Source organism: Parambassis ranga, chromosome 8, assembly GCF_900634625.1.
Source record: "Parambassis ranga chromosome 8, fParRan2.1, whole genome shotgun sequence".
In the NCBI taxonomy this organism is placed as follows: domain Eukaryota; kingdom Metazoa; phylum Chordata; class Actinopteri; family Ambassidae; genus Parambassis; species Parambassis ranga.
The window spans coordinates 3,617,051-3,641,059 of record NC_041029.1 but is presented as its reverse complement, the minus strand read 5'-3'; the positions used below and the strand labels follow the sequence as shown (position 1 = coordinate 3,641,059).

Here is a 24,009-nt window from a genome sequence, read left to right as displayed (position 1 = left end):
ACTGTGTTTGAGGCTAACTACACCTTACTGAACAGAAAGAGTGTGGTTTTAAAGGTGGAGGTGGCGCCTGCTTATGAACTGAAGCTGGTTCCAAAGTAGAGGTGCCTAATAGCTAAAGGCTTGTCCTCCCATTCTACTTCTATGAATCCTATGAACTACAAGTAAAGCTGCACTCTGAGATCTGACTGTTCTATTAGGAACATACGGTACTATCAGGTCCTGCAGATATCATGGAGCTAGACCATGTAGCGCCTTGTAGGTAAGGAGAAGGATTTAGAAGTTTATTCTTGAGCCCACTGGGAGCCAGTGAAGAGACGCTAGAACAGCAGAGATATGATCCCTTTGGCTGCTTCCTGTCAGAACTCTAGCTGCTGCCTTCTGGATCAGCTGCAGACTGTTCATGCAGTACTGTGGACATCCTTACAAAAGTGAGCTGCAGTAGTCCAGTCTAGAAGTAACAAAAGCATGATGTTTCCTAGAGGGAACATGTAGAGAGATGAACAGAATCAGTCCGAGCATCGAACCCTGTGGAACACCATGATTAACCCTTGTACATGAGGAGGAAACATCCTTATCATGAACAAAGTTAAATCTGTGGTGGGCTCTGAATCCAGACTGGAGGGATAGCTGAACACAAGTTAAAATAATGGCACAGAAGTTTTCAAGCTTTTCAAAGAGAACACAAATCCAGGTGATTGTTTGAAAGGTTTTTACCTTCTTTGGCTACTTGAAGATGTTTGGCCTGTAAAGGTTGCACTGCTTCCTGCAAGCTTGAAACTTCAGCGGCTCTGCAGAGATGAAAAGAAAGAATACGCTGGAGGCTGAATCGGCTGCTGAATATGGAGAGCGTCCCGAGCCTGTGAATAAAATGTGGGCTGTATAATCATCAAACATGGCTGAACTCCTCCTGTGGAGATCAGCTCTGCTCTTTGTTGAGACAAACACAAATAAAAACACAGACTGAGACTGATAGACAGAGGATTCAGGAAGCGTTTCATTGCTAATTAATGGGATAATGTTTGTGCTGTAACAAACTGTGAAGCCTTATGGGACCTCTGCAGAGGCTCCTGGCACTGCCTCTAAACTGCCTTTGGAACTCTAATTAATTCACATCCTGCTGCTAATTAATTTGCCACCGCTAATTAAACTAAAAGGCACCTTCTTTTCAGCCGGTCGTCTTCGTCCCTCTGCTCCTCCATCTCTGTGTTTCAGCCTGCCTTCTCTCTCCCCGCAGCGTCTTCGGGGCTGACAGCTGATGCTGTTATTGTGTTACGTGCCCCCAGCTTACAGTGGAACATCTTGCTGTTTGTACCTTTAAATGCTTCCACCAACAGGGGGATTGTTAGCAACATGTCAAATATAATCACTCTCTAAATCCCAACTCCACACTCAGCTCGAAGGATTCAACCTCTCTGCTCCCACTCTGACGATCAGGTTACTCTCTCCTCAATGATCTGCTTTAAAAAAGATCTTCTGTGTCCGAGAGAGCACACGGCAACGTCTTCATCACCGTGACAACACTGTGCCGCAGACATTCACAGGCCTCATCCTGATGAAGATGTTTGTCTGTGTGCCTCCATGCTGCTGCACCCTGAGGCTCATGGCGTGACCCTGCAGCAGTGACACAGTGGTGGAGGACACATCAGGCCTGGCCCAGGAAACCCATGACTGATTCTTCTAAGGAGTTCTTCTTGCTTGGTGTTTAAATGTAGCTCGTACTGAAAGTTCATCTTGAATCACCAGTATGTGGACTTGGACCCTTCATGGCCCTCAACTTCACTTTTAAATGTGTCAGAGGCAAAGAAGGATCTTATGGGGGGGACTTCACACTGAAGTTAGTGCATAAAGAGGAAGATGATGATGTTGTTGTCCACGTGCAGTCTTACCGTCCACTCAATGACCCACTCAGTGACTGATCTCCCACATGATGTGTTTCACTGTGCTTTAAATACTCACGCCAATAACAATCGTGATGATGATAATGATGAAGAGCTACTGTGCTCTCCAGCCATTGTGTGATTAGATTAGCTATGACACAGTAAATGAGTCAGACATTATTGATTACAGTCCAGATAAACCTTTGTGGGGAAGGTGTAAACTCATTCACTCATTACAGGACAGACAGTCAGGGGTGTTCAGTGACCTTGTAAGGTCAAATTAATTCTGATAAGCGTGTGTGTCTCCTGTCAGTGAAAGTCAGTGAAATTGAAACATAACACATATAACACTTGGCAGTAACACCTTCACACAGTTTATTGAAGCAGCATAGTGTGTGTGTGTGTGTGTGTGTGAAGCTGACAGAGATGTGTGTGCTCAGATAATGAGATCTGGTATTAATAGATGAGCAGATACATTCTGTGTGTCTGACAGATGTGATCCTCGACAGCACAGTAAGACAGACACACATGGCGGTCGCACACGGAGTTTCAGACACAGAAGACTTTCCAGCAGTGGAAGGAAGCTTTGAAACGGCCTGCTGTGTGTCAGTCTAACTGATAACTAACTATGGACCACAGATGGGGTTGTTTGGGGGAGGAGCACTCACTGCAGTGTCAGGTGTGTGTGTGTGTGTGTGTGTGTGTGTGTGTGATGGTTTAGGGGATCAAAGGTCAGGGACGACCGGAGCAGACTGCTGCTGTGTTGTTCATTTTGTTGAGAAAAGTTGTCAAGCAAGAGAACATGAAGGAGTGAGTGTGAGCAGGACTCTCAGTCCTGTGTGTGTGTGCAGTCTGCAGGTGGATACTGTGCACAGTGTAGAGGATTCTCTGTCATCAAGGTTTCAACAGCTTGAAGCAGGACTGCTGCACTTCTTCAAGAAGCCGTCCAGCTGTTCTGCGTCACTCATGTGATGTGCTGCAGTCATATGACCACAGGAGGGCAGCTGATACATGAACCGCACACACTCACCTCCCTGGCTGAGCTGAGTGGTGCCTTCACTGTACTCTGGTAGATTCTGCCATTATGGTGGTCTGTATGTGTGAGAAACAGGCACTGACTGAGGAGTGAATACATCAGACACCTCTTTATTATTATGTTGAACAATTCAGTGTTCTGCTTTGCCACAGTGAACATTTCACCCCGTTCAGATGAAACACTGGTGGACAGAGCCTGCTCGGCTCTCCCTTTGAAGAAGACTGGGAGAGGAAGGCCTGACTGTGACACTCTGGTCTCAGCACCAATTTTTTTCATTAGATCAGGAAAAACATCCTCCCACAGGCCATCTGCTTTCCAGCAGGAGTACACACTTTAAATGTGTGCAGCTGCTGCTGGCTCTTCGGGGTGTGTAGGTAACGCACCGCACGTTAGAATGTGTTTCTGTAAGTGTGATAAGGTGATAAATATAGAGACGGATAAACAGCTCGGGGGAGACTGTGATGTCATCGGGGACCAAATATGAGTCATCCTCCAGTTTAGGATGAAAACATCAGGCACAGACACACACACACAGCACTGCCTGCATAGATCATTTAAAATGAACACGAGAGTAATAATGGAATACTACATGTAGTAATGCATGTGAATTGTAGACCTTACAGGGTATTGCTTATCAAATGAGCTCATTTGAGGGTATTACAGGGGAAGGGCTAGTGTGTGTGTGTGTGAGAGCACATGACTGAGCCGCAGTGAGAGTCTGCTGGATTTTACAAATCCGCTTTGTGTCACAAAAGTTACACAGAAAGAGAGTGAGTCGGTGGCATGGTCATGACATCCTGTTCAGATGTCTGCAGACATGAATCCACAGAGACACACAACAATGGAGGACACAACCACAAAGACACAAAAAACACAAAAAAAAACACTAAGGAGCAGCACAAATGTGACAAAACAAGAGAGACACAAAGTGAGACCAAGCACACACACTCAGTGGACAGCTTTGCAGAGGACTGAGGGCGAAACAGTCAGCGGGACTTTATGAGCATTGCCGACCCTTCAGAGGAACACTCCATCTGAGCTGTGTAAGATATGCATGAGCTTTCTGCACTGAGGACCACAGTGTTACACAAAAGAGGACCACAGTACAGAGGGGGTCACAGAATCACAGCCAGCCGCTCTGAAAGGGAATGTTTCTCTGATGAGGACAGAGAACCCTGAAGGAGCTGAGCTGCAACAGAGATGAATGAGTCCCTCCTGAGTGAAGCTCTCTGAGGATCCTCAGTGTGTGTGTGTGTGTCTGATCAATAGCAGGATGTCTGGTCCCAGCAGTCAGGGATGAGGGCACAAAGGATCTTCTGAGTGTCACTGCAGTTAAAGGCTGTGTCTTCTCCTGGATTTGCTCCTCTGAATCTGCCCTCATGTATCTTCATCTTCTCCGTGATTGCCTGAGCTAATCTGCACTGACTGTCGCTCAGTGCAGGGCTGATGAGCGGCTACAGTTTGCTGCAGGGACTGACACACACAGAAAAAGCTGAACAAAGCGTGAGTGACAGGCGGGGTGTGGCACATGCACCCGAATCTGAATGCCACTGCAGTTTGATGAGAGGACAGGACAGGGAGGTGAGGCCAGGAGACATTTAACCTCCTTCATAGGTGGAGCAGAGACACACTGTGACAGGATCCCTGAGGACAACAACAGTCCACCATTTAAAGAGACTGATCGTAAACACGCAGCAGGGTGTTGGTTCAGGTCAATAATCAGATGGTTAATATCGTCCAGCAGAGCTTTGTCTGATTTCTGTCCTCCTGCTCTGCCCCTTCCTCCACAGCTGCATCATTTCTTAAATGAAGTGAGATGAAATTTAATCATCATTATTAGGGTTACAAAAGAGTGGAGTGCTCCAAAGAGTAACAATTGTGTTTTTGATGTAAAGAGACATGATTCCATTTATTCATGAAAAAGAAATAATAATCCATAGAGTGATAAGTATTCATGATGTTGGAGACGGTGAAACTGTTGTTTTATTTATGTGAAGCTGTGGTTTCTGTTGTTTGACTCCTTTATAGAACTGAATCTAGTGACCGGATCTTCATTCCCTGCTTTTCCCGCTCAGTGTGGGTGGAGCCCACACTGAGCGGGAAAAGCAGGGAATGAAGATGCATACACAAACAATGCTAATTCTCCCCACATCTCAGGTAAGCTGTGGTTGGAGACGAGCAGCAGCAGGTAACAACCACTGTGCTCAGAGAGTGCCTGTGTATATATTACAGTGAGTTTTAATGGGGTTGTTTCAGCAACAGTGGGATGGTCCTCTGTTGGTCCCCCACAGGAGAAGAGTGTGTGTGTGTGTGTGTGTGTGTTGGCAGGCAAAGCTCCCGCCTGGTGGTGACATGTAGCTCGAAGCCATTGTCACATGTCCATGTCCCCTCTGCTCTAAGAGAGTTCATGTGAGAATATTGATGGTTATGATGCTGTAGAGTTCTCACTGCTGTGTAGTTCAGGTTTATTGTGTTACTACATGTTATAAAAAAAATCATTCCAGTGAAAACACAAAATGAGGAAACTCCAAACCCCAACTGTTGTGTGGAAAGCAGAAAAAGGGTAAAAACACAGTCTTGAGTTCAGAGTTCTGCAGCACAGGCTGGACGCCACCCGGGCTGAGTGGCTCCTGAGAAAAAACGGCGAGTGTTCAGCGATCATGTTACCGCGGAAGATTATTTAAGAACTGGCGAAGAGTAGAGGAGAGTGAGGTCATTAAGAGCAGGCAGCAAGATGAAGATGAGATGATGTAGATGAGAACAGCAGGTGAGACCACCCAGCCCGATGCTCCACCCAGCAGCCACTGCAGCCTCATCACAGGAGAAACCAGAGAGAGGGAGGAAGCCAGGCAACTGAAGTGCACATGAACACCTGTAGGGGGCGACAGGGAGTCTCACCACTTAAACATCTGTTATCGTTATTTCTCCCTCTTTCTTTCTCTCACACACACACATATATGTGGCTGTTGTCACTGCCCTGCATCTTTCCCTGAGGGCCACCTTTCTACACACACACAGTTTATATCCTAAGTAAAGCTGTGTCCCTACAGCATCTGTCAACAACATCATTTTCGTAGATTGCTCTGCATTTAGGCTCATTTAAAACACAGTGAAAGTGCCTTTCATGCCTTTATTAGCGCTGTTGCAGGTTGAAAGCATGTTTCGCTCCTGTGTGTGTCCTGATCACAGACTGAGGAGGTTTCTTCCTCTACATCTGGATCACGTTCAGCTTCATATGTGGGTTATTTAACCTTTATCAAGACCTGTGTGTCCTGGGAGTTTTATGAATAATGTTCTCTCTCTCTCTCTCTCTCTCTCTCTGTAGGTCACATTCCCCTGAGATGATTCCCCCCCCCATCACCCCCACCCCTCCTCCTTCCCCCAAGCTACCCCTCTCTAATTCCTGTAGCTCTCCCTGTTTCTTAATCCGCCTCGCATCCTTGCAGAATTCCTCCCCTCTTTCCCTCCCTGCTCCTGCCTGTCACTCCCTCCTCTCTCTGTCCTCTTCTCTCCTCCCTCTTCCTGCTTCCTCTTCCTCTCTGTTTATCTCACTCTGCTTCATCCGTCTCCTAAATCAGCCCTAATAGACTGCAGCAGCACACATGTTTCACAAAGCCTGGATGTGCTGAGGCATTAGCGCAGTAATTACACACACACACACTAACATGCAGCACACACAGACACACATGCATGTCTGCACATTACAAACTGCAGCTCACTCAGCAGCCAAGCTCTTATTTGTTCAAGTGACTGACAGGCATTTTTGGGAGGAGTAGCAGCACCACAAGGAAAAGGAGGGGGGGGCGAGGGAGAAAGGGGGAGGAAGGTGTGGAGCAAACAGAAAGAGTCAGTGATACATAATGAGGGAGGAGGAGGAGGAGAGAGAGCTGCACAAACAGTATGAGAGAGCGAGAGACAGGGAGAGAGAGGGGAGGAGTGAGCGAGAGTGGGAGGAGTGAGAGAGAGAGAGAGTGTGTGTGTGTGTTTGGGATATTGTCATCTAGTCCTTCCAGAGAAGAGCGGCGGCGGCGGCAGCAGCATCAGCAGTGGACGGAAGAGACGGAGCAAGCGAATAAAGGAATACACCACAGGAGAAGAAAGCTGACAGAGGATGGAATAAAATAAGCATTTTATTCACACGGCTGTCTGCAGCATCCACAAGCAGAGCACCAGTGAAAACACATACATATGATATATATATAAAATTCCTATACATATATATCAAATTATGGCTGTTTTCAAAGAAGCTGCAGCTGGACTTGGACTGAGCAACAATATGCAGCATTTCTGTCAGAACTGTTGCATATTCAGGCTTTGAGATATTTTTCTCCATTTTTCCTCAGAGGGAGAAAAAAAAAGACAAAAACATTTAGACTGATGTAAACCTGCTGCAGCTCTGAAAACAGGAGCATTTTTATCTGCCCTCCGCTCGGCTGTCGCATCTCCGCTTGTCTCTGTGGTCCGGCGGGAGCATTCAGTGCAGAGAGGGCAGTCCACTGGCTCTCTGACCCCCCGCTCATATTTCACTGGGGCTCAGAGGGAGGGCGAGGTAAGATGTGGAGGGAGAGAGACTAACAGAAAAAGGGGAACCAGAACCAAGAAAGAAGCAGAACCATGATCCAGCACTCCACTCGTGTCATATAATTCCAGCTCCTGTGGAGTGTCGGCTGCAGCAGCTCTGAGAGAATCAGCCCTCCCCCTCTCAGTGGGGTTTGGGTACGTTACAGACCCTGGATCAGGAGAGGAGGGGTTTCAGCAACAGGAGCTCTGAGCACTCCGCGCACAAAGACATTTAAAGCTGACACTGACTGTGTACTGTCAACAGGGGGATTTCAGCTGATGGTGAATGGGTGTGTGTGTGTGTGTGAGTGTGAGAGTGTGTGTGAGAGGAAACACGCCCCGGGTGCACGAGGGATGCTTCTGGACTGTACCCACTTCAGGACTTCAGCCTGACGAAGAGATCCTCTAATCAACATTGTTACCTGTTGGGTCTCTGGAAACAGGAAGAAGGCATCCTGCAGCATCTTTACAAAATAAAAGCTGATCATTTCACAATAAAGGCATCAGGGAAGAGCTGCGCTTCTCAAAGAGGGAGACACATTCACCAAAGGCAGAGAAAAGATGCCCACCACAAAAATAAAAAAGCTGTCTGTGAGCAGAGACTCTGAGAGTGGAAGGATGATAGACGCCAGTTAAAGTGCTGCAGAAAAACACTTCTGACAACTGACCCCACTTCACCCACTCAGGAAGATGAGTCCGTCTCTGCACTGAAAAGCCTGGGACTGATCTGACTGTTCACTCAGCGGGAGCTCAGAGCGGGAAATGCCAGCAGCAGGTTCATCTGTAGGTAACTGAGCTGGCTTCTCTACAAACGATTCTGCTTAGACACATGGCTCTGTGAAAGGTGACACACACACACACACACACACACTGTGGAGCGTCTGCATGTGACGAGCCTGCTGAGTGGACTGTAGTAACTGTCTGAGAGAAATTAACTGTGAACCCTCGTTACTGTCTCCATGTGACATCATTCAGACCTTGAAGCTCCTGAAGGGTTTCTAACCTCCCCTGTCTTTACACTTTAACAGGAGTTTAACGTCGGTCCACTAACAGCTGCTCTGAGACTTCACAACAAACTGGAGTAAGTCCAAGATGGCCGCCTCCGTGCGTCCGCTGGTGGTAAACTTCTTCCTGGCCATCTTCCTGGCTTTGAGCTCCGTGGGCGGGCTGAACTCTCGACTGTCAGGTCAGGCTTTGGCACAAGTCTCTGCAAACAACCAGACCACAGACCCCTCTGTGTTACTGGAGGCGGCGCTGGCCACACCCACACCAGACCCAGAAGAACAAACGGCTCCCGCTGGTGGTAACCGTTGCCTGGGATACTATGATGTAATGGGTCAGTGGGACCCGCCCTTCAACTGCAACGCGGGGATCTACCTGTTCTGCTGCGGCTCCTGCTTCTACCGCTTCTGCTGCCAGTTCAAAGTCCACAGTCTGGACCAGACTTCCTGCTCCAACTATGACACACCTGTGTGGGCCAACACCGGGCGGCCGGCAGCGCCCGTCACAGAGGTTCAGCCTCAGCCAGATCGGGATCGCACCCACATGATTGTCTACATCATCTGTGGAGTGGTGGCCATCATGGTGCTGGTGGGGATTTTCACCAAGCTCGGCCTGGAGAAGAGTCAGGGAGGACAGACGGACATGACCAACTCCAGGTAGGAACGGGGGTGGGGGACAGGAAGAAGGTTTTAGAGCAGAAGGGATGATTTGGATGATTGACATTGGTTAGAGGTGATGATGGTGATGATGACTGATGATGGTTCTCAGGCTGCATGATCTTCCATATATGTGGTGTGCTAAGCTAAGCTAAGCTAAGCTAAGCTACATATGACTGATGTGGTGTGCTGAGCAGGGATAGTCGAGCAGGTGCAGGACAACAAAACAACACAACGATGATACTTCTTTCATCTGCTAAGTGCAGATACAGCTCCTAAAACGATGCGTGTGCGACTCATTGACAGAGACAATGTTCCTTCTTTGACGTCTGAATGTTTATTCTGGGCAATACGTGAAGAGAGAGAGAGCGGGTGAGTCCCTCTGTCACTGACGAAGGAACAAAGTACTCACATTACTCTTTACACCAATTGTTACTCAGACACAGTCAAGGCGAGTCCCTACACAGCTGGTCACATCACTGCAGCCACTACGGAACTGTGAATGTCTGCATGTGTCAGAGGGTCACCGGATGGGCAATGAATAAAGTGACTGAATAACAGTGAGGTGATAACACACACACACACACACACAGACTGCAGGATGGAGGTCAGGCGGCAGGATATATAAGGTGTTAGTAAGGATGCAGTTTGGCAGATGTCACTGCTCGGTTGTGTCGAGCTGAGTTTCATGTGTTTTGGTATAGCCGGCTCACATTGATGAGTGATTGATTGCTGTGACTGCAGCCGTGTGTGGACAGAGGCTGGTTTTTGGAAGGGTGGAATATCGAGCAGGAGCTGACTGGAGGGCTGCCAGAGCATGTGTGTGTGTGTGTGTAACGAAAGAATCTGTGTGTATGTTTTTCTGTGTGTGGATATGTCAATGTTAAAAGTTGGTTAAAAGTTATCCAATAGCAGCACCTTTAGAATCTTGTCATTACTTGGGATGAGTGTGCAGGATGGCCCTGCTGAGGAGTCCTGCAGCCAGAGGCTTCGACTGTCCTGATCGTTAAAAATAAAATGAATTACGGTTTAAGTTCCTCCAGAGTTTTCGTTAGCTGCATGATAATATTATGCAATAATAATGAACTTATATAATAAAACACTGCAACAGCCATTCGTTGCATAATACCAACTTTTATTTATTTCTGACGGCAGAAAATTCCTCTGCTGAGGTTTAGGTCTCATCCTCAGAGTCAGCGTTTCGACGAGCTGGACGGGCTGAAGCCTGCTGCCCTCTTCCTCTTTATCCTCCTCCTCCTTCAGAGGCAGTTTGACCAAAAAAAACACAAAAGGAGGAGAGATTAAATTTGGAAGTAGAGAAACATTTTTTATGATATAACATGCTTTATTTATGTATTTATGCTTTCCTTTATCACATCAGACAGGAAAAGGCAGAGAAGCAGCAGCTGTTCTCAGAGTGGAAGATGTGTGTGTGTTGATGGAGGAAACAGAGGTTTCAGTAACTGCTCTGTAACCCAGCCTGATACATGCAGAGAGGACATTAACCATCAGGTCCACAGTAGATTACTGAGGGAGCTTCTAACGTACTTACGCTTCAGAAACACGTCGAGTGGGGATTGATGTCGCTGATCAATGACAGTGATGGGACACTGTCTCTCCACCTCTGCTGTGTGACTGAAGGAGGGACATGTCCAGCCTTTGTGTTGACACAGTTCATCCCTGACACTGACTCTAAATCACACACACTGACTTCAGCAGCAGCCTGTTGTCTTCAGTAAAACGCTGCAGACTGCAGTAAATGTTTGAAGGTCTCATAAACACTATGTGAAGAAGCCTAACTGCTGTCACAGGAACAGGACAAAGAGCGTCTGAGGAGGTAACGAAAGAAACACAGTGAAATGATGACTGCACTCTCTGCGCAGACACACACTGTGTGAGTGTGAGGTGTGTCCACACACACAGGTGACAGCATCAGCTCTGTTGTGATTGTAACTCCACACCACACCTCAGTGCAGCACAGCTCACAGACAGATGGTTACTGTCTGAACTCGGGTTCTCCAGCAGATACATGAGCAGAGAAACACAAAGGACCAGAGAGTATTTCACCTCAGCAACAGATGCTGTGTCCTCTCTCTGACTGACGCGATGAAGCAACCAAAGAGCCATGCCTCCTCTTCATCGACTCACCTCTTTGAAGGAGGGAGTTCAGTCAGTCTAACAGAAGCAGCTGAGGAGGAGACAGCAGATAAATGAGGAGTGATTATGATGAGAGGCTGAAAACAAGCATCTGTGTCATCTGGAGCATCTGTGGGAGGTTTGAGGGTGGTGCTTAAGGTGTGTGTGTGTGTGTGTGTGTGTGAGAGAGAGAGAGAGAGAGAGAGAGTGTGAGAGAGAGAGAGAGTACTTGGGAACAGGCTGCATGTTCTCGTCCTGATACTGACAGAAATTAACAGCTTACATGGAGCAGTGTGCTGAGACACACATGAGCAGGCGTCCTCTGTCTGTCTGTCTGTCTGTGTGTCTGTCTGTCTGTGTTTTCCTCCTGAGCATCAATTCTGTGCAGTCTGCTTGGCTTTGTCCTGCAGTCAAATGTGGATAAACTGGAAGCATCTTAAGTAGAACTGATGTTTCCAGAACATGTTACAGGTTGGGATGGTGCTCTACTTTCTATTAGTTGATACCATTAGCCCCTCCCACTTTTACACCTGAGTCCAGGATGGCAGCAACAGCAACAAAAAAAACAGCAGCAGCAACAGCAGGTTGTTGAAATAATGTTGCAGCTACAATGATTAATCGATGAGAGTTACAACACATAATGACGTCACAATGTGTGTGCAGTGTTACACTGTGTACCTGCACCTCTGTGTGTGACACCTCTCTGACACACTTCCTGTCTGTGAGCCAATCAAAATGTTCAATCAGATCACACACTAATGGTCGGTATATGTGTTAATAGTAGTACTAGTGCAGAGCTACACACACACACACACACACACACACATATTTGGCAGCAGTGAATCTATTGATGCATTCTAATTATACTGATGCTGTATCAACATTCAATGTCAGCATGACGCAACACAAACGCTGAAGGAACCGTCACTGCATGAAGCTCCCCACAGCCCACGGAGAAGCGACACACGGTCGCTGGTGGAGCTGAGGTTGAACCAGGAAGTTCACCACCTGAGTCTGAACTCGCCCCTCACTCCTGTAATTCTTCCCATAAGTCTTAAGACTTTGACCTATGAACAGAGACACAAACAGTTTTTGTAGCAGGCTGCACACATGTGTGTTTCTGTTGTAAAGTTCTCCATCTGACTCACACTTGGAGCCAGCCTCAAGTGGACACTGGAGGAACTGCAGATGCTGATTCTCCCACATAAGATTTGTCTTTAGGTTACTGCTGGGCTTCCACGAAGCAGCCATGAAGATAATATTGAGAATGAGCTGCTGCAGCTGCTCCTCCCTCTTTGCTGTCATCACATCCTTAAGGTCGGGTAGGAGATTTCATTCTGATGCACTTTTTGTTAAATTAGTGTAACTTCTCTTTACAATCTGATAGCAACCGATTAGTTCGGCAGTTTCGCTTTAAAAGAAGAATATGAATCATCTGTGGAAGCTATAAAACGCTAAAAACATCAGCCAATCCTACGAGGCGACCCTGCGCATATAGTTGGCTGGTTGTCACTCTCTAGCTGCTCTGTGCGCACCAGAGAGGTCCGTGCATGATGGCCGAAGTCACAGACTGGTTGGGAGGCGTGGCTTCGGGGTGAACTCCGAGAGAAGGGGCGTGTTTACTTTCAAAATCTGGCTGACTCTCACTGAGTTTTCAAAATCTCCTACCCTACTCCTACTCCTCTTCATTTTTTCCTGAATGTTTCAGGACCAAGTAATTGTACCACAGAGTCCCATCTGATACCAAGTGAATCTGACACCTGACCAGTCTGGTCTAATGAAAACTGGTTTACTCGTTTTGACTTTTACTCACTGACAAGCTGCTCTGGGTCTAACACAGTCAGTGTAAACAGCTCCAAAACTCTGCAGATGTTTCAGTTTGAACATGTCACACAGTCGGTGTCTCTATGTGTCACATGTTAACTCTGAAGACTGGGTCTGCTAGATGAATGAATGTTGAAAGACATCAGAAAGTTCAGGAGAGTCAGACCTCCTGGATGTTGGTGGACTTTGGACAGTCTTTGTGTGGCTTCTCTGACACAGAGAGGGACCAACAGTGTTCTAATATGCAGCAAAGGGAGGCATCTGTCTGTGGTGATGTGTCCTCTGACCATAGCACACAATTAGTACAGATTCAGTTTATTGATCAGACATATTCTTAGCATGGATCCATGGAGCTCTTCCTCCCTCTGCACCGTTCATTCACACAGGTTCTTACAGTCTGTATGACAGTGCAGCAGAAGCATGGTTACATAAGACAGGATGAGAGAGGAAGAGGGAGAGGAGGAAGAGGAGTGAGAGGAGGGAGAGGGAGAGGGAGTTTGGGGAAAACACAAACAGGAAGCTTTTAGAAGAGAAACGGCTTAAAGACAGACGCATAGATCCAAGAGAGAGAGAAACAGAATGAGTCATAATAAAACTGATTCTCTCCCTTTGTTGGCTCGTTTGTCAGTTTGCTGCTGTTCACAGCGACACACACACACACACATTGTGTGTACAGGAAACCCTTGAGAGTGAGGGTTGTATATGTGTAGACACACACACACACACACTCCAGCAACAGGTGCCTCATCCTTCATGCACTCCAGCTGTGAGGTGGTTGTGTCCTAACTCTCCTTGGTCGGAGTCAGTGCACACACTGACATCTGTCTGAAGCCGAGAAACCCAAACTATGATTAGCTGTTTGTGTCTCAGGTGGAGGAGTGTCAGCTGGGTGTCATTGTGCTGAAATGGGAGCGCTCGTTGTCTGGTCCTGATGAGCCGTGGATCCTCCACACTGGGAGGTTCAGCTGATGATGAAGATGCTCCCAGCTCCAGTCTTTTGATTGGATTTATTTTCATATCAGAAGTGTCCACGGTGGTTTCAGAGCCTGAGCAGCAGGGTGGAGGATGGATGGGCGATCCACGTGTTGATGCTAACTGATGCTAAATAAACCATAGCGCTGTAGAATGTTTGTACTGGTGTCACCGCTGTGTGTTACACAAAGGGAGGGGTCTGAGAACACACTACAAGTGTGTGTGTGTGAATCAGAGGGCAGTTTGTCATGCTGCTGCTCCACAGCCCTGATCCGAGCTGACAGGTGAAGCTAAGCGCAGCTAAACAGCACACAGAACAGAGGCAAGCAGGAGGCAGCGAGATAAGGAGAGGCCAGCAGACAAAAACCAGAGAGGAGGGAGGTGGGGGGAGGACAGCAAAGCAGAAAAGGGGGGGGGGCAGAAAGCCTGGGAAAGGAAGTCAGATTAACTGCTGAAAGATTCTTTAATTGGCATTTTATCAAAAGAAAGAACTGAGCAAGTTAATTTTTTATTCCATCGCTCCGTTAATCTGCACCTCCTCCCTCCTCTTCCCACAGAACACCAGCTTGCAGTCGTGCGTGTGTGTGTGTGTATTTATTAAATGCTGATTATTGCTATTTTTAAAGCAGCACTTCTAATTTAGGGACATCAAAGGCAGAGTGTGCCGATTATCTTCTGGAGTCAGTTATTATATATAAGTGAGAGAGTGGGCGAGCGAGGGCGCACGCACACTGGAAGAAGGTGCTGAATAATAATAAAAGCTTCAAACATTCAGGCACCTTTCAAAATAAGAGCATGGCAGGAGAACAATGAGGAGTGCAGGCAGATCAACAGAGAAATGAACTGAGCCAGTGGAAAGGTGCAGAGGCAGGACAGAGTGTGTGTGTGTGTGTGTGTGGATGGAATTAGAAGTAGTCAGGCTGGACAGGTTGATCGATTAGAGTCATTGATGTGACCCACCCTGTAGGTACGCACTCACTCATGTGAGGGGAAAGATCAGACCGTGTGTGTGTGTGTGTGTGATTTCATGACAAATTAGGAACAGGAATTGGCTGTGAGAGTTGCTTATCCATTAGTATATTATGCCGCATTGTCAGAGTGTCCTTGCTCTTTCCGCAGGTTTGTGTGTGTGTGTACACACTACACACTACATACAGTGGGAGTGATGTATAAGGGCTGGACTTTGGGCTGGATGCAGTGTGAAGGGAGAATCTGTGTGTCTGTGTTTGTGTGCTCTCCGCTGTGTGTGAAGCTTTTTGTCGAGCTGCTTCCTCTTGCATCAAACAGAAAGTGTGATCAAAGCTTCATTTAGTCCTCTGAGATCAGAGTCAACATCAGAGAACAGCATGCACACAGTCTGTGGACATCTGACCAAATGTGTTGTTTTCAGGAGAAGTCGAGAGGTTCAGACAGAAGTGTTGTGATAAACGTGGCTAATAAGCGAGCAGGGCTGTGTTCAAGTGACCACACAGGTACACCTTTCAGTACGATGGTACAGAACCAGTGGCTCTACCTACACACCAGAAGGTACTGGCCCAATCTGGCCCATGTATGAAAGCATCTTAGCTGGACTGCACTCTTGATTGGACGCTTGGCAGCTGTCAGGTGTGTGCCGGGTGTTGCTGAGTGTTACTGTGTTCTACACAGTGACTGGACCAGATGTGATGACTCAGAGCTCTGACAGAAAAACATCAGCTGACAAACGAAAAGGTCACAAACACTCAAGTGAACGCCAACAGCACGTTAGCTTAGCTGCAAACAGGTCCTCTAATCAGAGATGGAGCTGCAGACCTGAGAGTCTCATTCAGACAGTGTTTGGAGTCTATAACCTGTTGATGGCTGTCAGACTGTGTGTGTACGTGTGAGATCAGGTCGTGTGTCAGAGGTGTGTGATCAATGCTATTCTGTCTGTCTGTGTGTAATGATGGATGACGCTGCTATCAGAGGGATCTGAGGACCTGCTCGTCGTCAATACTGTCTCTGGAGGATGCGGTGTGTGTGTGTGTGTGTGTCACACTGATGAATCCCCTGAGCAGAATGAATGTGTGTGTTTCTAAAACAAAGATGGCCCAAAATAATGAGTGCAGGCGGTGACTCACAGGCTGACATATGGTATTTTCTGTGACATCATCTTCAGTCTCTGCACTGAGATCCTGCCAGCTAACTGGTTCATGCAGCTTCCAGCACGATGGCTCACATTTCCTCTGCTTCATCCGACTGGATCAATGCATTTACATATCCTACATATTACATATCAGAAGTCTGTCATCTGACCCACCGACAATAGGGATCAGTGATGTTTCATCATGGAGGTCATCCTAATGGACCGTCGCTTTTTTAAACTCTGTCAGTCATGTCTATCACAAGCTCACTTCAACCAATCAGATCCCAAGCTGCTGAGGCTTTCTGACAGCAGTTAGCGTGTGTGTAGAGGGTTGTTGTGTCTTTGTGAGGACAATTTGAGCATAAAGTCAGTAAAACAGAACTCACTTTCTCCCTTCCTCACAAGACTCTGATTGGTCCGTACCAAACCTGGTGTTAGAGCCTGAAGTCAGGCGGATTCCAGCATCCTCACAGGGCAAAGGTTAAAGTCTCATGTGATGAGCTGATTGGTTCTTGGTCCATTCTAGGTGGACACAAGACATTTACAAAAAACCTGCTTAGTGGAGGTTAAGGTCATTGGAAATTTAAGTTCATATCTTGTTTTTTTATGTCCTAAAAGTAACAAAAACACAATATAACATAATTCGTGCATGAAAGGGTTAATGCAACAGTTTGTAGACGAGGAGTAGAGGCGAGGAAACGACAATGAATGGAGAGTCAGAACCTGAGCACTGATTGGAGGAGACTTTCGGGTCTTTCCAGTGTGATGAAGGATTGTCCTGTGAGGGCCTCCACTGCTCAGAGGCAAATATCCAACAGGGTCAAACAAGGAAGTGGCTCGCTGACGTGGACTGTTTACCTGCAGCCAGCGCTCAAACCCGATTGGTCAGAAGACTTCCTCACATTCATAAACAGATCACTGTTCCCTTAATACACATTTAGCAAGTACAATGTTCTGGAATGAAACTGTTCCACTGCGAGGTTACACACACACACACACACACAGTGAGGAGAGTGCATGAACACAAACAGGCCCTGGCACTGCAGGCATCCAGCCATGCCAAGGGACATTATTTGGCAGCTGTCAGCTCTAATAGGAGTATAGCAGGGTGGGAGACAGATCCAGGCTCTGTACCAAGCCTACAAGGGTGCACTATCTGGCAGCTACAGCAAATGTTTGTGTGTGTGTGTGCGTGTGTGTCAGAGGGGCTGCAGTTTCAGACCCCCTCTGACATCATACAGGCTTCCAGTTGTGCCTCTGCAGTTTCCATTTAGCCTCATATATACGCAGGGGTGTGTGTGTGTTCGGAGATTGTTCGGGGAGGGGGGGGGGTTTCAAGCTCATGCAACACAGAAGCAAAAAAACATCATAATACAATGGGTTAATAATATTTATAATAAGAAATCAATAAAAACAGCTCCTGTGTGGTCATAAACCTGAAAATACACACACACACACACATTTCCCACCCACTGTAACTTCTCCAAATTACCACCCATGAGAATGAAGGGGTGAGTCACTCCTGTGTGCATCAATTAACTCCCTCTAGGCACGACTGTAGGTAAGAGACCAGCAGTGTGTGTGTGTGTGTGTGTTAAACTGGCTGTTTGGATACATCAGAGTTTCAGTGGAGGCCCCTGGAATCATCTATGGGGGGCCGTGTAATATAAACTAACCTGCTGTGACAGTGAAGAGTGATTCAGCTACAAACTGCTGTGTTACACACCCAGGGGAGTGTGTGTGTGTGTGTGTGTGTGTGCGTGTGTGTGTGTCTTATTACATGACTGTGGGGTATTTTTCTCACTTTATTTTTAGCATCCAGTGCTCTTTGACAATTGAAAACAATAGTGCAGATTCACTTTCACAACAGGCTGCACGCACACACACACACACAACGCGCACACACACACACAGCAGTGTGTTGGTTGCACAGTGTTTGACTGTGTGAGCTGCACTTTGACCATAAAAACTCTGCAGAGACAATCAGCCGCTTGAAGCAGAGCCACAAAAACTCTTTCTGAAGGTTCCATCCATCCAAAAAGCCGACTGTGGACAAACACAGTGATGACTCAGAGCACAGGAACATGGCTGCAGTCACACACACCACGCTCCTGTTCACAGAATAATGTGTCTCCTGTCTCCTTCCTTTCATTTTACTATTTTGTCCTACTGGAATCATTAATCTAACAGTGTTAGCTCTTCTGACAAGGTTGACTTTCCATGAAAACACCACACACTCCTGGACCTAGATGTTGAGAAGTAATCTGATTACAGTAACCTGATCAGATTGGATCTAAGATTCTGAAGTGTCTAAGAGCCCCGAAGTGCAACCTTCGGGGCTCAAAGTTGAAGCCCATGCAGAAGTGTCAAAACTTGTAATTCACGCCGCAACAGCTGGGGGTTGGCTCCAAAAGAGAGTCATTTCCCATAGACTCCCATGTTAAAATGGCCGACTTCACAGCAGAAAAAAACATGCTTACAGCCTGGTACAAAAAACCACTCTGGTCTCAGATGATAGGTTCTCTTCTAGTGTCAATTGTAGGGGGGGGGGTGAATTTTTTTACAACTCACTCGTTTCAATGGTATTCTGACTTAAAATTCCGCATAATTATGGGCGTTGCCGCTTGAGTGACAGACGGTTGACGTATCACAACGTGAGTTTCCAGCTTCCACGACTGCCCGCCCCCCCTAAACCCGGCTCGTGCTCCCCCTTTTTGTCAATATTTGGAGTTTTGGTGGACGTGACGCTGCCAACATGGCGGCGGCCATCAACGTCCTGGAACCTCCCACCGAGCCTCAGAACGGCTCTACGGGTGACGTCACGGAAGCTCTGTCCATAGTTTTTACTGTCAATGGTTTCATGTTATTGTGTTTACTCTGTTTACCTGGTGGTTCATGTCCTCTCTACATGTATCAGGCTGTGCTGCAGAGCACTGAAACTTCTGTTTACTCCATCAACACACACACAGTGTAGCCCTCCACCTGTCACATCCACCAGCCTCCACCTTCCACTCTGAAAGCAGCTGCTGCTTCTCTCCCTGCCTTTTCCTTAAAAAAAGCATATCAAACTTCCAGAGTGAATCTCTCCTCCTACATGGCGTTTTCTCCGCTGCCTGTGAAGTTCTTTGTTAAGTTAATGGATTTCATTTTGAAAATCGACCGGGTTCTCTTTGGTGTTCTGGTGCCTGACTTCCTGCCTGCTCCATCTGGCCAGGCTGTCCTTCTGGTTGGCCTCTGAAAGGCTCTCATTGACTAAAACAGCAGCGTTAAACAGCGGCTGTCGCTACACAACATGTTCGGTGGTGCTCACCTACAGCAGCACGCCGGGTTCACTCATAAACACACACTGAATCTGTTCAACTGCAGCTCCACTCTCATATTTTACAGAAGAGCGGCCCACAGACTCTCTCCTTTCATTCTGACTGAAGCTCTTTCCGGCTCACCACCCCTCACTGTGTGTTTGTTGTTACTTTTATGTGTGTGTGTTCATGTTTTTGCCTTCTTCCTGCAGGACTCTGACAGAGCTTCTGAAGCAGCCTGGTGAGGCCGGAGCTGTGGATGGAACCGGAGTTCATCATCCGGTGGGAACCAACGGGATCTCAGCCAGAGCTCTGCGCTCCAACAACGGTCAGTCTCAGGATGTGTGTGTGTCTGTGTGTGTCTGTGTGTGTGTGTGTGTGTGTCTCTGTGTGTGTGTGTGCAAGAAAACAGCTAATGTCTTGTAACGATATCAGAGCAAATCATACATTTGTTCATGTCTTTGCATAATCTTTATAGTGACACAGGTGACATTCAGTCCTGTTTGTTCATCACCCACACACACACAGGGACACACACACAGGGACACACGCACAGACACACAGGTCATATTTAATTAAGATGTGATTAGCTGCACACACAGACGAGTGACTGTGTGACCCATCTGTTTCTCTGGACGCTCTGGCAACACACACACACACACACACACACACTCACAGTTTAGTTCATGGACATGTTTCAATCCTGGTTTCTACGACAGATGTTTGAAGGTCTTGGAAGCGAACAGCCCTCTGTGGTTCTGTTGTGTTACTGTGTGTCGGTGTGCCTCAGGAGTAGATGTTTCACATGTTCTGCTTCACATATGAATAATTCTTCTGGTTACACTCACAGTTCATCCCTTCACCCACAAATGGAACACACTTTCATCTTCTCTCTGCATATAAACAACTTTTCTGTCCTGGTTTTCACCCTCTGCAGTTCTCTGCTTTCATCTCCTCCTTCGCTCCCTCCATTCTTTTCTCTCCTCTACCTCCCCCTCTTCCTCACTTTGTTTTTTTTTGTGGCCTTCATTATCGACTCACACATTTAGCCACGCACGCAGCCCAGGCAAAAACATTTTTTGTACTAAAACAGCTGCTGAATACAGTGATGTTAGAGGTTACCATGACAACAACAACACTTTTGGGGGTCACATCCTTTGAAGAATGAACTGAGCATTGTTAAAAATGCTCACAGGAGCAGCAGCAGCAGCAGTGAATTTGTGTAGACTTTTGTACACGTCATTAAACGCAGCCTTGAAAGGACGACAGAAACATTCCCTCTGACTTTCAAATTAATCATCACCTCAATGATCATTTCATCCTATTTCAGAATCAGAATCGTGTTTATTGCCATGTAATTGACGAGGATTCACATTACTAGGAATTTGCCTTAGTGATTGGTGCATACATAAAACGTATAATAATTAACATGAAATAATAATAAATAATTTTGTGGTCAAGGTGACCTTTGACCTTGTGTGTGTGTGTGATGCCAGGTGAAATGAGGCTCCAGCAGGGTGATGGGAAGATGCTTTCCTGATCCTGCTGAGTCGGCTGTCATATAATCAGCTCTTAATTAAACACATTTAATCGTCAGCCTGTTCAATGTGAGCAGCACAATACTGTCCCTCAGACTCTCTCGTCCTCCTCTAAGACTCTGCTGCTCTGACTTAGACCCCCTTCAGACTCAGAGGTGGGTCTGAACACACATGCAGTTAGCAGATCTGGCTAGCGGCGTCATGATCTGGGTTAATAGGAACAGTATCCAGGTCGTGTACAAAAGCTGTGTGTAAACATCTGTCGAACTATGAGAGCTTTGGCTGGAGTTTGTTTTCGACATGGCTACAAAAAATTCAAATTTTCCCTCTAGGATAAATGATAAATTCTGATTCTAGACCAAAAAGAAAATGAAAGAAGGAATGAAACCACATGGTGCATGTGCATACCCGGTCCTAACTATCTGAACAGGGTTTGAATTTTGTGATGCAACACCTAGCGGTTTGGAAGACGGCAACGCAAAGGACGCCAGACTGAACCAGAATAAGCTGCACAGAGCGTAAACGCATGTGTGTGATTTGAAAACAGGTCTGAACGTATCCGACTTATACCCCGTTCACACTGGGGAAAAAAATGTGGCTTAAGCATCCAGATCAATCCAGAGTGTGAACACCTCGAATCCGGCTGTATCCAGTTTGATTTCAATGCCGTTCAATCCGGCTAGATCCACCTCTCGTGGGTGGATCTAGCCGGATTGGCTCAAATGTGGCTCAGGTGTGAACGCAAATGTGGCGAGCGAATCTGGTTAGCGACATGCTACTTCCGGTTAGCGAGTGCTAACGACACGGACAAAAAAAACGCACAACGCATGCGCACACGCGGTCCTACCGCGGCCTGAACGGACTCTGTATATTACGAGGTGCCACCTAGTGGTTTGGAGGACAGCAAACACGCTGGATGAAGCCGGATTGAGTGCGGACACAACTGTGTGCTAGCCAGATTTGAAAATAGGTCTGAACGCATCCAGCTTAAAGGCTGTCTGGGCTCAATCCTACTCTAGCTGGAATTTCTCCAGTGTGAACTGAGCCTTAGAAGCTGTCCGGAGACAGTCCCACTGTAGCTGGTTTGACAGGGTCATAAAGGCAGGGGTGCTGCTTACCAGCAGACAGGGCAGGCAACTGCTTGGGACCCCCGGCCAATCAGATGCCTTAAGGGCCAAAACCTTAAAGAGCAGCAGCGGCAAAACAGCAGGGGGGGGCTGACTGTGAGGAGGACAGCTGGTCAGCTGCTGCTGTGTTCTGGTGTGGTGAGCCTTAGGACAGCCTCCCTTCAACCACTCACAGAAACACAGAAACCCACACACCTACACATGTATGCAGATGGTTACATGTCAGCATATAACCGCTGCACAGTGTCAGTGCCTGCGTGACTAGGAGAGGACTAAAGGAATATCAGGTGTGCGAGCAAAGCTCTGCAGATAGAAGGAGAGTCACGTTCTCTCCATGTATGAGCTGAAAGCGGGAGAAAACAGAAGGAGCAGGTATGAGTCAGAGTGTGTGAGGGGATGGGTGTAAAGAAGAGGGAGCGTCAGGGGAGGAGCAGTGAGACAAGAACAGATGGCAGGAAGATGGAACGTTGGAATGTGGACGCTCCCAGATCGCTGATGGTTGTTACACACTGAGCTGTGTGCGTTCACAGGAAGTCGTTCATAACACACAGTCAAGGCTGAAAGAAGCAGTGTGTTCATCTGCAGCCATCTTCAGACAATACAGACTGGAGCATGGTAAAGCTGCTGATAACCCACACTGAGAGAAGCTCTGGATGGACGCCGGGTCAAAATAATTCACAGAGGTGTCTTTTTAGGATGATTCCTTTGTTCTCAAGGGAGCAGCACAGATCTGCTGCAACATCCAGGCTTTTATTCACATCTTTTAGTTCAATGTAAAACAGAAAGGAAAATAATCAGATCTGAGAGCCAGGTGTTTCACCAAAACCAGCAAAGACGTTCCATAGAATGCAGATCTGAAGTGAAGACCGGCTGTACAGAGCCACTGTTCATGACCAAGAGTCAGGTCCAGCTGATTCAGTCTGTCACACACAGTCTGTCTCTGGATTTCTTTATCACAGGTAACCTGGACACAAACACACCTCCAACAGAAACTCTGTGAGAGGAGGAGCATCTGCATTTGTGGGGCATAATTTGCATGTTGTTGTGAGAGAAATGAAAACATTAGAGTGGGAGAGGGAGGCAACAGAAGGAGGGAAACAAAGACAGAGTGTGTTTGATGTAGAGAAGAGAAAGAGGGGGGCGGTAGAGGGGGGGGGGGGCGGCATCTCAGTGACATTGAAATCAAAACAAGGAAATGAGTATCATGGGAGCCTGCAGGATGGGAGTTAAGTGAAAAAGACATACTACAGGCAAAGGAGTGTGTGTGTGAGTGTGAGTGTGTTTACATCTGTGCGCCCTTCATTTCTGTGGACTGTTGGTGCCACATGGGGCCGCTGCCAATTATAAGCACACCGATGCTTTACTAGAAAAAAACAGGATAAAGAATGTAAATGTGCGTGTGTGTGTGTATCCACTCATGCATGGACTGACTGTATATTCTCAGAACCTGACAGGAAGGCAGTGACCTTTGACCCCTCAGTCAGATGGAGGACTGACACAGACCATCAGCGTGTGTCATGGGATCTGGCACACAGTGTTCTGCAGATGATCGATGGTCGTACTGATCATTCTTCAGATTTGTTTTGTTCAGCTCTGTTTGCTTCCTCTTCTTGTTCTCTTCCTCCTCCGTTTGTTTCTGTCGACCTTCACGCCAGCTTTGCAGTAATCTGTTACTGTCTGTCTCTGAGAGGTGGAGGCTGGATTTCACTGAACTTCCTCCTCCCTCAGGCCAAACTATCTTTATCTGCCCAGCCCCTGAGCACCACCCACACAGTGTGGTTTCTGGGTTTGGATCAGCCTGTCTGCATTCATCAGACTCAGATCTGCACACTGATTGTAATGGATTTATTTCAGGCTGATCATGTGACTCGGATCTGA

At 47.1% G+C, this 24,009-nt stretch overlaps 1 protein-coding gene across 1 annotated transcript in view; it reads left to right on the top strand.

Moving 5' to 3' along the window:
- The first annotated feature begins 8,565 nt into the window (after window positions 1–8,565).
- LOC114439379 (protein shisa-8) overlaps window positions 8,566–24,009 on the top strand; it is a 32,785-nt gene continuing 17,341 nt past the window's right edge. The window contains exons 1-2 of the mRNA XM_028411295.1: window positions 8,566–9,131; window positions 19,679–19,794. Of these exons, the coding sequence (XP_028267096.1) occupies window positions 8,566–9,131; window positions 19,679–19,794 (682 nt within the window). The remainder of the gene's footprint in view (window positions 9,132–19,678; window positions 19,795–24,009) is intronic.